We start from the raw sequence: 12,460 nt of genomic DNA, 5'->3' as shown, positions 1-12,460 counted from the left end.
AGAGGGTCGTCAGCCCGGGGAAGGGCTCGTGCGGGGGTCCGCAGGGCTGCCGGACCGGGGCCCCTCCCTCCTCCACTCTGGGGTGGGTTGGGGGTCCCTCCGGGCACAAGGGCGGCTGGCCCCCTTCCTTCCTCGGGATGAGAAGTTGGGGACCCCGGCCGGGCCTCTTCCGCAGACCCCTCCGACGTGGGGCAGATGGCAGAGGACGCCTGCAACCGGCCGGTTTCCAGGTCACACAGAGCTCTGCTGCAGCCAACTTGGCTCCTGCCCCCCTCGCCCCCCAAAAAAGAGGCTGACATGAAAAGCCTTTTGTTTTATTGAAAAAAACCTTTTGTTGCATTTGTTAAAGGCTTGTCTGGGCCTCTGTGATTCTATAAGCAAGCATACATCAATGCAATATTCCTTCCTCTTTCTACTTTCGCCCACAACAACCCTGTTAGGTGGGCTGGACTGAGAATGAGCGACTGGCCCAAAGTCACCCAGATAGCTTTCATGCCTAAGGAAGGACTAGAACTCCCCGTCTCCTTGGTGATGGACCCAAAATCACCCAGTTGGTTTTAACAGCTAAAGCAGGACTAGAACTCCCCGTCTCCTGGCGTTCGACTCAAAAGTCACCCAGTGGGCTTTCATGTCTAAGGTGAGACTAGAACTCCTCATTGCCTGGGGATTGACTCAAAGTCACCCAGCCAGAGTTAAGCAGGACTAGAACTCCCTGTCTCCTGGTCACTGACCCAGTCATCCAACTGACTTTCGTGGCTAAGGCACACAAGGATTCTCCTGGTGACTGACCAACACCTTCACCACAACGCCAATCATAACTCCCTCCCCCCCCCAAAAAAATGTTTTTCAAGAAGAAACACCGCTTGACAGTGGTCTGTAGTAAGGCAGCTAAGCAAAACCACCCATTGGGGCCGTATAGATGATCTCAAAAACCTCAGCCAGTTGAAAATTCTAGGAACGCAAACCAGATTGGGATATCAATAACCCGGAGGAATGTGGGCTTTCTCACCAATTGCCATTTCCTTCTGGGCAAATAAATCTCACCCTGCCTGGTTTTATATGCCATGATAACTCACTCTCTGTTTGGCTGCCTTCCAAGCTGAAAATCTCCATTTTCTTCCCTCCTGGATCTGCTTCGGTCTGCAACTTTTCCAGCTCTTCATTCGGGGTGGGTGAAGGGAGGGGGCGGGGGCGGCGGCCAGACATATGCAGAATGTATCTTAAGTGTGATAGATTTATATAAGGGATGAGATAAAGCATAGTAATTTACTTTTGCTTCCTTGGCCAGTCAGCCTAATGTGGAATTGGCCGGTTTCCAAACAGCTGCACGCTGGGACAGCATCCTAACCCATTATGCACAGTTCATTATAGTTATCAACCTCAGCAACTTTAAGAAGCATGGACTTCAACTCCCAGAATTCCCTGAGCGTGGCCGTTGGGAGTTCACAGCACTGGCATGATGGCTGGGTAATTCTGGGAGTTGAAGCCCACCCATCTTCCAGTTCCGTAGCATGATGGCTGGGGAATTTGGGGAGTTGAAGTCCACCCTTCTTTAAGTAGGGTCTGCTGGGGCGGGTTGGACTAGATGACCTACAAGATCCCTTCCAACTCTGTTAATCTTAAATTTCTGAGGTGATGATAAACACTGGCCCACTTTAACATACTCCACTGTACTTGATGTGCAGGATGGAGGATAGAACCAACCAGGGCTTTCGCAGGGGAGATTTTTTTAAAAAATCAAGACGTTTAACAGCCGCAAGAATAGCTCATGCTCAATGCCAGAAGCACGAATGGATGAATCGATCATTCAACAATTATGACATGTGCTGAAATGGACAAACTGACCTTAATGTTACAAGAGAAAGATGAGCCTGAATACTATAAAATTTGGGGAAAATGGTACAATTGGATTGAATTAAGACGGATGGAAAACGAAGGAGTTTAAGATAAGCAATAGATTAAATGTATATATTCGTACAAAATTGTATATATTTGTAAATATGTACAAAAGATAGAAATGTATGAGGTTGATGTCACAGAACTGTTAACGTTATGATTATCTTTTTGTTTTGTTTTTAAAAGGCACAAAAGACTATTAAAGTTTATTAAAAATAAATAAAAAATAAAAAAATCAAGACGAGGACCACCTGGGTCATACGGTCGCCATCTTAACTTTGGAAAACTCCACCCGGTGGACACACCTGGATCCAAAGTTCTGGATTTCCTCCTCCTGATGTAATCAAAGCCAACCAAAAGATATCCTGACAGATTCCCTTTATTCAGTTTAAATTACAGAACTACATAAACATACAAGCACATGCAAAGAGATCATCTCTGCTCAGTTCTCTTATGGTTTACCCTGGCCTTCCCCCCCGACCCCGAGCTGGCGACTTCCAGATGGGGTGAACTGGACTACAACTCCCAGAATTCCTTTGGCTACCTGGGCTGGGAATTTTAGGCCCAATGTACCTGAAAGGTGCCAGACCGGGGAAGGTTTGTAAAACCTTCGATGAAATCTTTCCTCCGGTGCTTAGGTTAATCACAGAAATCAGTGTGTTTTATTGGTGTGTCGTCGTTTTCTTTAAATTAAAAACAGAAGAATTAACCAATGAAAGGATTTATGATCAAAACTCATTCGGGATCTTATTTGGCAGCTAGTTGGAAAAATCTTTTGGGGCTTCAAGACAAATTACGGGAATTAGCCATGAGGAAAAACAGAACAGATTCTAGACGCTCTTCGGATTGACGACGTTGTATGTTCTTAATCTTGTCTACGGAGAGTTTTGCATTCAGCGTGGTGGGTTTTTCCAGATGCTTTTGAACTACAATTCACAGAAACCCCCAACCTGTATTGCTGGGGGGGGATTCTGGGATGTTCCAGGGTGAAGGAGGCAGGCCCAACTGCAGCTGGTTCGGGGGCTTGCAAAACACACACGCATTTCCAAAAGCGTGAGGCCGATTGTCGATTGTTGTCGTGTCTCAATCTTTTCCACATTTCCCTTTTTGGGTGTTCGTGGCTCCTTAAAAGATTTTCTCCCCACTCCTTACCACGATTCCTGCACACCCTTCCTGCCCCCCCGCTTCCATTCAACCCCTTAATAATCATCATCATCATAGTCACAATAACCCATCGGATTGCAAGTTCTGTATGAAAGACTCCACTGGGAATCACCTCTCCCGTCTAGTTGGAATCAGCAAGGAAAAATGGGAATCTGAGGCCTTTGAAACAAAAAAAAACCACCAACAGACAGCAAAATTCTAGGACAGAGGTCCCCAAACTTGGCCAGTTCAAGACTGGTGGCCTTCAACTCCCAGAATTCTCCAGCAACAACATAGCTTACTCTCTTGCGATCCCTTCCTCTTCAATCTCTCCTCTTTGCGGGAGAGGAGAAAAAGAAACGGACACGGCCGGCTGAGGAATTCTGGGAGTTGAAGTCCACACGTCTTAAAGAGGCCGAGTTTGGAGACCCCTGTTCTAGGATAGGAAAATGAAAAGGCTGCTCGAGAAATACAAGCAGGGGGAGGAGGAGGAGGAGGAGGAGGAGGAGGAGGAGGAGGAACAAGCGGTTGAAATCTTCCCTTTTGCACTACAATTCCCATTACCCTGGGCCATGGCCCTGCCAGCCGGGGCTGATGCAAATTAGCAGCCTTGCAGAGCCCCGAGGAGGATGAGGGGTGAAAGTGCGTTATATATAATCATCTCTAAGACCTCCACCCCAAGAGAGAAATCAGAAGATAAGGTGCTGAAGGAATAAGGCAGAGGTCTTCAACCGTGGCCGCTTGAAGACTTGTGGACTTCAACTCCCAGAATTCCCTAGGCTGGAGAATTCTGGGAGTTGGAAGTCCACAAGTCTTCAAGTGGCCAAGGTTGGGGACCCCCGGAATAAGGCCACAGAGAGGTAGCCGAGGCTCTGCTTAGCTGGGCCAGCGTTCTTGGGGGGTGCGGGGGGTGGGTGGGAGGGCGAGCTCTGGCCACTTCCTGGGGAGGCCTGAGGGGGCAACCAGAGGCAGAAAGGCCGGTTCTCAGCTGCCCCCACCCCCCCATCCAATCCTGGCTCACTGTTCTTCCAGCCGGAGGATGGTCTCGTTGCCTTCGCTGGAGTGTTGCGGCACGGCGTAGAGCAAGGCCGGTTCTCTGTCCTGGCAGATGATGGCCACTGCGCCACCGGCCTCCGGCACGAAGGTGCTGGACTGCAGGCAGGCCTGGGGAGGGGAGGACAGAGAGTGGGTTAGGATACCTGGGCACCTTCGGCCAGTCGGACAGGGTTCTGAAAGCGCCCGCTGGGTCCACGGGGGCTCAAATGGGCCGCTTCCGATATCTGAGGGGCCGCCCCAGAGAGGAGGAAGTGGGTCAGGCTATTCTCCAAGGCACCTGAAGGCCAGACAAGGAACAACGGATGGAAACGGAACAAGGAGAGATTCAACCTGGAAATGAGGAGGAATTTCCTGATTGTGAGAACCATCAACCGGTGGAACAGAAGTTGCCCTCGGAAGTTCATCGACTGGAGGCTTTCAAAAAGAAACTGGACTGCCATCTCTGTCAGAAATGGTGTAGGGTCTCCTGCTTGGGCAGAGGGTTGGACTAGATGACCGACAAGGTCCCTTCCAACTCTGATTATCGGTTATCATTGCTTCACCCATGGCCAGACCGTTGAAGTATAGGCAGTCCGAGACTTACAACTGTTCGTTTAGGGACCAAAGTTGTGATGGCACTGATTAAAAACATCCCTTCTGATCGTGTTTCCCACTTATGACCACTGCAGCGTCCCTGGGGCTCATGTGATCAAAATTCAGGCGCTTGGCAACGGGTTCCTATTTATGATGGTGGCAGAGCCCCGGGAGTCACATCAGAGGTGGGATTCAGCTGGTTCTGACCAGTTCTGGAGAACCGGTAGCGGAAATGTTGAGTAGTTCAGAGAACCGGCCAATCCCACCTCTGACCGGCTCCGCCAACCCCCTCTATGCTCTGCCTCCCATCGAGTCCCACCTGATTGGTTGGGTCTCCTTTGGTTGCCCTGCACAGGAGAAGGGAGCTGGAAAGCAGGTTAGTGGGGTGTGGAGGGGGAATTTTACAGTATCCTTCCCCTGCCACGCCCACCAAGCCACGCCCACAGAACCGGTAGTAAAAAGAGTTTTGAATCCCACCCCTGGGTCCCAGGATCCCATTTCGTGACCGTCTCGGCAGCACAGCCGACGGAGCAAAAAAAAAAGCCAACAACCCACATTCACCAACCATCTTCCCCCCGATTGAAACAACTGCGGCGATTCCCTTAACAGCGGTGGCAGGGAAGGTCGTAAAATGGGGCGAAACTCCCTTAACCAACGCCTGGCTTAGGCGCAGAAGCGTTGGGCTCCCTGGCGGGCGTAGGCCGGAGGACTCCCTGTCCCGTACTCCCCCCTTGCGCCCCGATTCCCTCCCCGCCCCGCCCGCCCCCAGCAGGAGGAAGCGCCCCATCCGCTCACCATCTCCAGGACTTTCAGCTTCTCCTCCGACACCAGGTTCTCCTTCCAGAGCTGCTCCACCATGCTCTCCATGGCCTCCAGCTTGGCGCAGTGCCGCCGGTGCCTTTGCTGGAGCCCCTTCACCTTCTTCTGCAGCCCCATCACCACCTCCGCCAGCTCGGCCGTCGTGCCCCCTTCCTCTCCTCGGTGGTGGTAGCGGTGCTCCTCCAGGGGCTCCTCCGGAGAGTCGGCCGAGCTGCCCTCCTCCAGCTTCGCCTCCTCGGCCGAGAGGGGGGCCTTCGGGGGCGCGTGGTTGGAGACGATGGGCAGGGTGGAGACGATGGGAAGGCTGAGGGCCGAGGACAGCACCGTCTCAGGGGGCGTCAGCCCGGAAGTGGCCGCGGCGGCCGCTGTGACAGGAGCGGTGGGGATGGTCTCGAAGTAGGCCACCATCTCGGTGGTGGCGGTGGGCTCCTGCAGGACGGGGAGGGCTACGGAGGAGCCGCCGCCCTCCAGGAAAGGCTCGATGGAGACGTTCTCGATCACCAGGGCCCCCTCTTCCGCCAGGGCTGCTGGCTCGGCCATCACAGCCCGTACCGAAGTCTGATCGCCTGCGCCCACCACTTCGCAAGGCACAGCCACTTCGGCGCACAGCTGCCCGGCCAGCCCTACGGAAGAGCCGGGCAAGGCCCCCAGGGCGGCCTGGGGCAGAGAGGCCACCAAATCCACCACCTGCTGCTCCAGGGGCTCCGGCAAGGCCACGGCTGGCATGGAGGAAGCCACCGCCAGGGTCACCCCTTGGAGGGGCTCCACGATTTGGACCAGAGGAAGCAGGTTCACCGTCCCCACCAGGGGCCCCGAGAGGGCCTGGAAGTCCAAGTCAGGGGCCGAAGGCTGGGCCTCCAGGTAGACCGGGGTGGCGGCCACACCGGGGTCTATGGCGATGGTGAGGGTCTCCATGGGGCTGGGCTCCTGGCAGGCCGGGGTTTGGGCAGCGGTGAGGGTGTCCCCCTCGCGCTCAAGGAGGGCCTTCTTGGCCGGGGCGTCAGAAGCCGGTTCGACAGCATTCTCCCTCTTCTGAAAGAAAGCCAAAGAGCCAACCGTCAACAAGGCAGGGCAGCCTCCCCTGGTCTGCCAATCAAGGAGACTCTTTGTGGCTCAGTGTTGAAATGTGCGGTCTCAGATGCTCTCTGAGCTGGGTTGTTTCCTTGCAGACGTTTCACGACCCAACTAGGGAACTTCATCAATACTACAAGTGGGATTTGTGAAGAGGAGGAGGAGGAGGAGGAGGAGGAGGAGGAGGAGGAGGAGGAGGAGGAGGAGGAGGAGGAGGAGGAGGAGGAGGAGGATAAGTGGGTCCTTGGGGCTCTCTGAGCTGGGTTGTTTCCTTGCAAACGTTTCATGACCCAACTAGGGAACATCTTCAGGACTAGGGGGGAAGTTTTCAGGGAGGAGGAGGAGGAGGAGGATGGGGAGAGACTAAAGAAGCCCCTGTAAGCAGAGGACTACCTGTAGGAGCAGCCTATTGAGGAGGATTAGGTGAGAGGTGATCACCACCTTCCAGGACTTGAAGGAGAGGGAGTTGGCTTCTAGTTCAAGGCCCCCAGGGCAGAAGAAGCCTTTGATCTCTCATAATCTCCGGGAGCCTGGAATGAATCGAGGGCTTTGTCTCCCTGATGGAAGATTCCAGGCCTTTTATTCCCTAAACAAGCTTGGCACATACCTGTCTTTCCACCTGATTCTCTCCAGGGGTAATTAAAGCTGCACTTAAAGTCACCTGACAATAGTTGTTTACTCCTGGATTTAAGTCCAACCTGCTACAGAGCCGGAATATTCAGCTGTGGCCACCAGGGGCCTGCTCAGAAACCAAGGCCCCATCAGCAAACACACACACACACACGCACATGCACACACGGACACACAATAATTAAACCCTGATATTTATCTTTCCCAAGCTGAGATAAACCTGAACTTATGTTTATGGCCAGCTAAATCCAAGCCCAAATAGCAGCATGATTTTACTCTCTGACCCTTCCTGTCCTCGGAATCAGATTGTGTGAATAGGAGCCCCGAGGTTTCAGAATGAAAATAAAAGAGAATGAATAAAATGCTTTTTAGTCTCTTATTTTGTCTACTTGTAAATGTTTTGTATGGTCTTTTTTTGGGGGGGGGTATTGTTCTATAGACCAGGGGACTCCAGCCTTGGCCACTTTAAGACTCGTGGACTTCAACTCCCAGAATTCCTCAGCCAGCAAAGTTGAAGTCCACCAGCCTTAAAGTGGCCAAGGTTGGAGTCCCCTGGTCTATAGACTACCCACAGTGGCTGTAACAGTGAAATGGGCAGCATATAAATAAATATATTATAGGAACATATACCCCTTGCGTGCAGTATATATATATATTATGGGAAGACACCAGCATTGGTTTACTGTCTCATTGTTTATAACGCAGGGGTGTCCAACTTGGTGACTTTTAAGACTTGCGGACTTCAACTCCCAGAATTCCCCAGCCAGTCATGAATGATAGAGTTGGAAAGGGCCAGAAGGATCACCTAGTCCAGTATTTCTCAAATCTAGGCCACTTTAAGACTCGTGGACTTCAACTCCCAGAATTCCTCAGCCAACCTTGGCCACTTTTAAGACTTGTGGACTTCAACTTCTCCAGGTCTGGCTAGGGGCTTCTGGGAGTTGAAGTCCACGGTCACCAACGTTGGACGCCCACTGCTTTCACCTTTCTCCACTCAGTCTACACATCTGAATAGGTCTCTAACTTTACAAAGGGAGACTTAAATTGCCTTGTTTCCTCTCCCTCCCGATCTTCTCTAGGCAGCTCATTCCCACCCCGTGGAGGAAAAGCCAGGGGATTCTCACCAGTGGGCCGTCCGACGTCTGGAAGATGGTGGGAACAGCGTCGGGCTTCAGGTAGCGAACCCCCCACCGGTACTCAAAGCAGGAGGGGGCAAAATGATCACTGCACAAGTGTTGGTGTTTGGTGGGGGTCCATTTCTCTTGGTTCATTTGGGACAGCCATTGCCGGAGACGCTCAGGACTGTGTAAGGGAAACCTGTAGGGGAACAGAAAATAATGATCAGGATGAATGAGATATAATTAAATATAATTAAATATAGGCAGCCGAAACAAGGGTGCATTCCGCCTACTGCATTCCTCGTTTCTCTGCTGACCCCCTTATCTTGTTCATGGGAACTTTTTTCCATCTCTCTCTCTATATAAAAATGAAATGCCCCTCATGCATCACCACAAAGTCTCCAGAACCATAAAGCCTACAAACTTGACATTTGACACGTATCTTCCTCTTAGCTTCTAAGTGCTTACTAAGAAAGGATTTTTAGAAAGGACCATCAGAGCATTTAGAGTATTTCCTATATTAATAATAATAATATTATTAATAATAATAATAATAATAATAATAATAGTAATAATAATAATAATAATAATAATAATAATAATAATTATTATTATTATTACTATTATTATTATTACCCTCTGATGCTAAGGAGTTTCTACTCCCCCTCCCCACCTGGAAAGAAATCTCTTCCACAGGCAAAACACAAGCAGAGGAGAGGAATTTCAGTTTTAGTTTCACAGCAGCACCAAGCAGCTTTAGTACAGAACAGTTGAGCTAAGCCACGTCCAGGCTCCTTGCTGTCTCCTCCTTGCTCACACAGCAAATACTGCTTCAGTGTCCAAACAGCCCTCAACTCTCACACACGCTGAGAGGATGCTAACCAGATGAATACCGACGGATGGTGGAAGGCAGAGGCAGGATTCCCCCGCTCTTATTTTCCTCCCCAAAAACTAGGCCCAACCACATAGATTCGTAGTGAAGCACAGGTACCCTGCTAGTTCTTTGTAAAGCTTCAGGTACAAGAGGGGTCAAAGAAGTCAAGATGGCAGCTACGATATGCAGTTAAAGCTCTGCCTGTTTTGAAATGCTAAATAATTTGGCCCCTTAAAACACACTGTGGCTTATTTCAGAGAAAAGAGTGCTATTTATTAAATGTATATGCTGCCCATCTCAGTCTCAAGAGTGATGTTGCTTTAATAGACTATTAAAATCGAATTTGCTGGAAGGACAAGCCTGTTCCTACTAGCCAGTCTGGCGTTATCAGAGAAATTCCCAAGTCACAACCTTATGTGTATATTGTGTATATATGTACAATGACAATAAAGTATTATTATTATTATTATCATCATCATTATTATTATTATATTATTCACAAAAAACAAGTGTACACAGCAAACGAGATAACTATGCTGGGTTTTATATCACAAATCACTAGTCAAACCCTTCCCAAGCGTTTAGGACTGCGTGATGTATAGGCGGATTATGCAAGCAGATCCCAGTAAGGTGGCCTTCTCCAGCTGACCAAGGGTGATTTTGTTAGCGCCAATTGTTTTCAAGTGCTTGCCTAGGTCTTTTGGCACAGCAGCACCCAGTGTGCCCAGTACCACTGGAACCGCCTGCACTGGTTTATGCCAGAGTCTCTGCAGTTCGATTCTCAAGTCCTGATATTTGATATTTTTCAAGTTGTTTCTCGTCGATTCTGCTGTCACCAGGTATGGCAATGTCGACAATCCACACTTTTTCCTTTTCCACAATCGTGATATCCGGGGTGTTGTGTTCCAAAACTTTGTCACTCTGTATTCGGAAGTCCCACAGTAGTTTTGCATGATCATTTTCGACCACCTTTTCAGGCTTATGATCCCACCACTTCTTCGCTACAGGAAGATGGTAGTTGTAACACAAGTTCCAGTGGACCATCTGAGCGACTGTGTTGTGACGTTGCTTGTAGTCAGTCTGAGGATTGTCTTACAACAGCTCAATATGTGATGGATGGTTTCGTCCGCTTCTTTGCAGAGTCTGCATTTGGGGTCATCAGCAGATTTTCCTATTCTGGCTTTGATTGCATTCATTCTGATGGCTTGTTTTTGGGCTGCAAGAATCAGGCCTTCTGTCTCTTTCTTCAGCGTTCCATCGGTCAGCCATAACCAGGTCTTTTATCTATTTTTCCTTGCATCTTTTCAAGGAACTGTCCAGGAAGTGCTTTGTTACGCTAGCTGTCAGCCCAAATTTGCATTGCTGTGTTCCCGTATTGATCCTTGGTTTGCTGCACTTTGAGCAGCTTCCTCTTGTTGACCTCCATCAAAGCTGGTTCAACACTGTCTTTCACATAATCTGCCAGAGCGTGCTTCTCTTCTTCGACTCTCTGCTTCACTTGCCAAAGTCCTCTGCTGCCTGCTTTTCCGGGCAAATATAGCCTGTCGATGTCACTACGTGGGTGCAGCGCATAGTGTATGGTCATCAGTTTTCTCATTTACCTATCTAGGCTGTCCAGCTCTGCCTGTGTCCAGTTTACCATCCCAGCAGGGATTGATGACGGGTATGGCCCAGGTATTTTTAGCCTTGATGGTGTTACCGCCACTCAGTTTGCTTTTTAGAAGTTTTCTAAATAATAATAATAATAATACGAAACCCAGCATAGTCATCTCGTTTGCTGTGTACACCGTCATTTTTTGTGTATAATAATAATAATACATGGAGTCTGTTTTCCGGGTTTGTGTTACGAAAGTCAGAGAGTTGAGTTTGTTGCATTTGCCGGACCAAAAAAACCACAGTTTTGTGGAAGAAACCAACTACCAACTGCTTCTCCTTTTTGCCCAGAGGTCCACAACGACACATCCACGAGCTCAGCACAAGTCAACGTTACTTTCTGAAAATCTACTCCATGTTTCCCGCATTTCTGAAAAGCCCAAAGCGGATCCGGGCAACCTAGATTTCTTGATATCCTGCCTTTATTGTTTTTTTACAAATAACTCAAGGCGGAGTTCTCCTCCTCCTCCTATCTTCCCCACTATGACAACCCTGTGAGGTAGGACAAGCTAGCCCAAAGCCACCCAGCTGCTTTTGTGCCCAAGACGGAACTAGAATTCACTGTCTCCTGTTTTTTTTTAGGCTTCTACCTTCACCACGCCACACCCATTAATGGGGCTGCCCACGAACCCCAGATTCAAGTCCCCATTCAGCCCCAGAGACCCCCTCTCTCCTTCCAGGTGGGGTAGAATGAAGAGTGGGCTCTTCCTTAGATAACCCTTTCCCATAGGAAGCAACAGCCAGAGACTCCCAAAGGTCTGTTGGTCCCTTCCCCATTAAGAGCAGCCCTGGGACCCCAAAAGGCCAACCAGAGGGGTCTCCTGCCCCACTGAAGGAAGGGTTTTATCCCTCCCAGGAGGTCCCTTGCCCCCCTCCTAGAGGGGGTTTCCTGCCCCCACAGTCCCACGCCCCCCCCCAAGCTGGGCCGGACTACAAAGCCCATCCCTCCACGCTCCCTGGGAGTTGTAGTCCGGGGAATCCCGCCTGGGGAGGAAGGGGGGGTCAGGCTAAGGTGGGGAGGGGGGCTTCCTCCCCCCCTCCCCCTCCCCCCAGCCCCGATCCCTGGCACGAGGCGGGTGGACCCGGAGGGGGCATCCCAGGCAGACCTCCCCAGCCCCCCCTCCCTCCCTTCCCGGAAGGAGGCTGACTTGTAGAAGCTGAGCCGCCGCTGGTCTCGCCGCGGCTGCCCGGCCGAGTTGGAGCATCGCGGCGCCCGGCAGTACTTGGTCATCGCGGCGGCGGCGGCACCTCCGGGGAGCTTCCAGCTCGTTTGTTGACTGATGACGTCACGCGCGCCACACCTCCCGCGCCGCCACGCCCCCTCTCTGCGCCTGCGCAGAGCGGGCAGGTGACGCCCTGGCCCGCCGGGCGGAGGCCGACAGTGCTGGCCATAGAGATAGGAAAAGGGAAGAGGAGCTCCACTCGCTTTTATATATATTGTATAGATTAGATTAATTAGATTAGATTAGATTAGAATAAACGCCATAGGCAGACATAGATGAGAGAGAGAAAGATGTGATGATACAGACAAAATATATAGTTAGTTAATATATGGAGACGTGGGTACTTTATTTTTCTTATCTTCATTTTTAAGTGCTTTGGTTTTATTGTATTGCGAACAGTTGCT

At 50.5% G+C, this 12,460-nt stretch overlaps 1 protein-coding gene across 1 annotated transcript; it reads right to left on the bottom strand.

The window, feature by feature from the left end:
- Window positions 1–2,261: 2,261 nt before the first annotated feature.
- On the bottom strand, window positions 2,262–12,112 carry THAP8 (THAP domain containing 8). Its single transcript, XM_026715400.2, has 4 exons — window positions 11,982–12,112; window positions 8,313–8,505; window positions 5,464–6,519; window positions 2,262–4,203 (listed from the first exon to the last, which is right to left on the bottom strand). The coding sequence occupies exons 1-4, from the start codon at window positions 12,062–12,064 to the stop codon at window positions 4,057–4,059; spliced, it is 1,479 nt and encodes a 492-aa protein (XP_026571185.2). The 5' UTR covers window positions 12,065–12,112; the 3' UTR covers window positions 2,262–4,056.
- Window positions 12,113–12,460: the final 348 nt, after the last annotated feature.

The sequence above is a fragment of the Pseudonaja textilis genome, chromosome 10 (genome assembly GCF_049901715.1).
Source record: "Pseudonaja textilis isolate UNSWEBS1 chromosome 10, rPseTex1.2, whole genome shotgun sequence".
In the NCBI taxonomy this organism is placed as follows: domain Eukaryota; kingdom Metazoa; phylum Chordata; class Lepidosauria; order Squamata; family Elapidae; genus Pseudonaja; species Pseudonaja textilis.
This window is presented reverse-complemented; position numbering and strand designations above follow the sequence as displayed.

Coding starts and splice junctions, on each gene's coding strand:
- THAP8 (XM_026715400.2), bottom strand. CDS start 12,064: ATGACCAAGTACTGCCGGGCGCCGCGATGCTCCAACTCGGCCGGGCAG. Junction 8,506..11,981: donor CGGCGGCTCAGCTTCTACAA/GTCAGCCTCCTT, acceptor GTTCCCCTACAG/GTTTCCCTTACACAGTCCTG. Junction 4,204..5,463: donor AGCTGAAAGTCCTGGAGATG/GTGAGCGGATGG, acceptor TCCCCTCCCCAG/GCCTGCCTGCAGTCCAGCAC.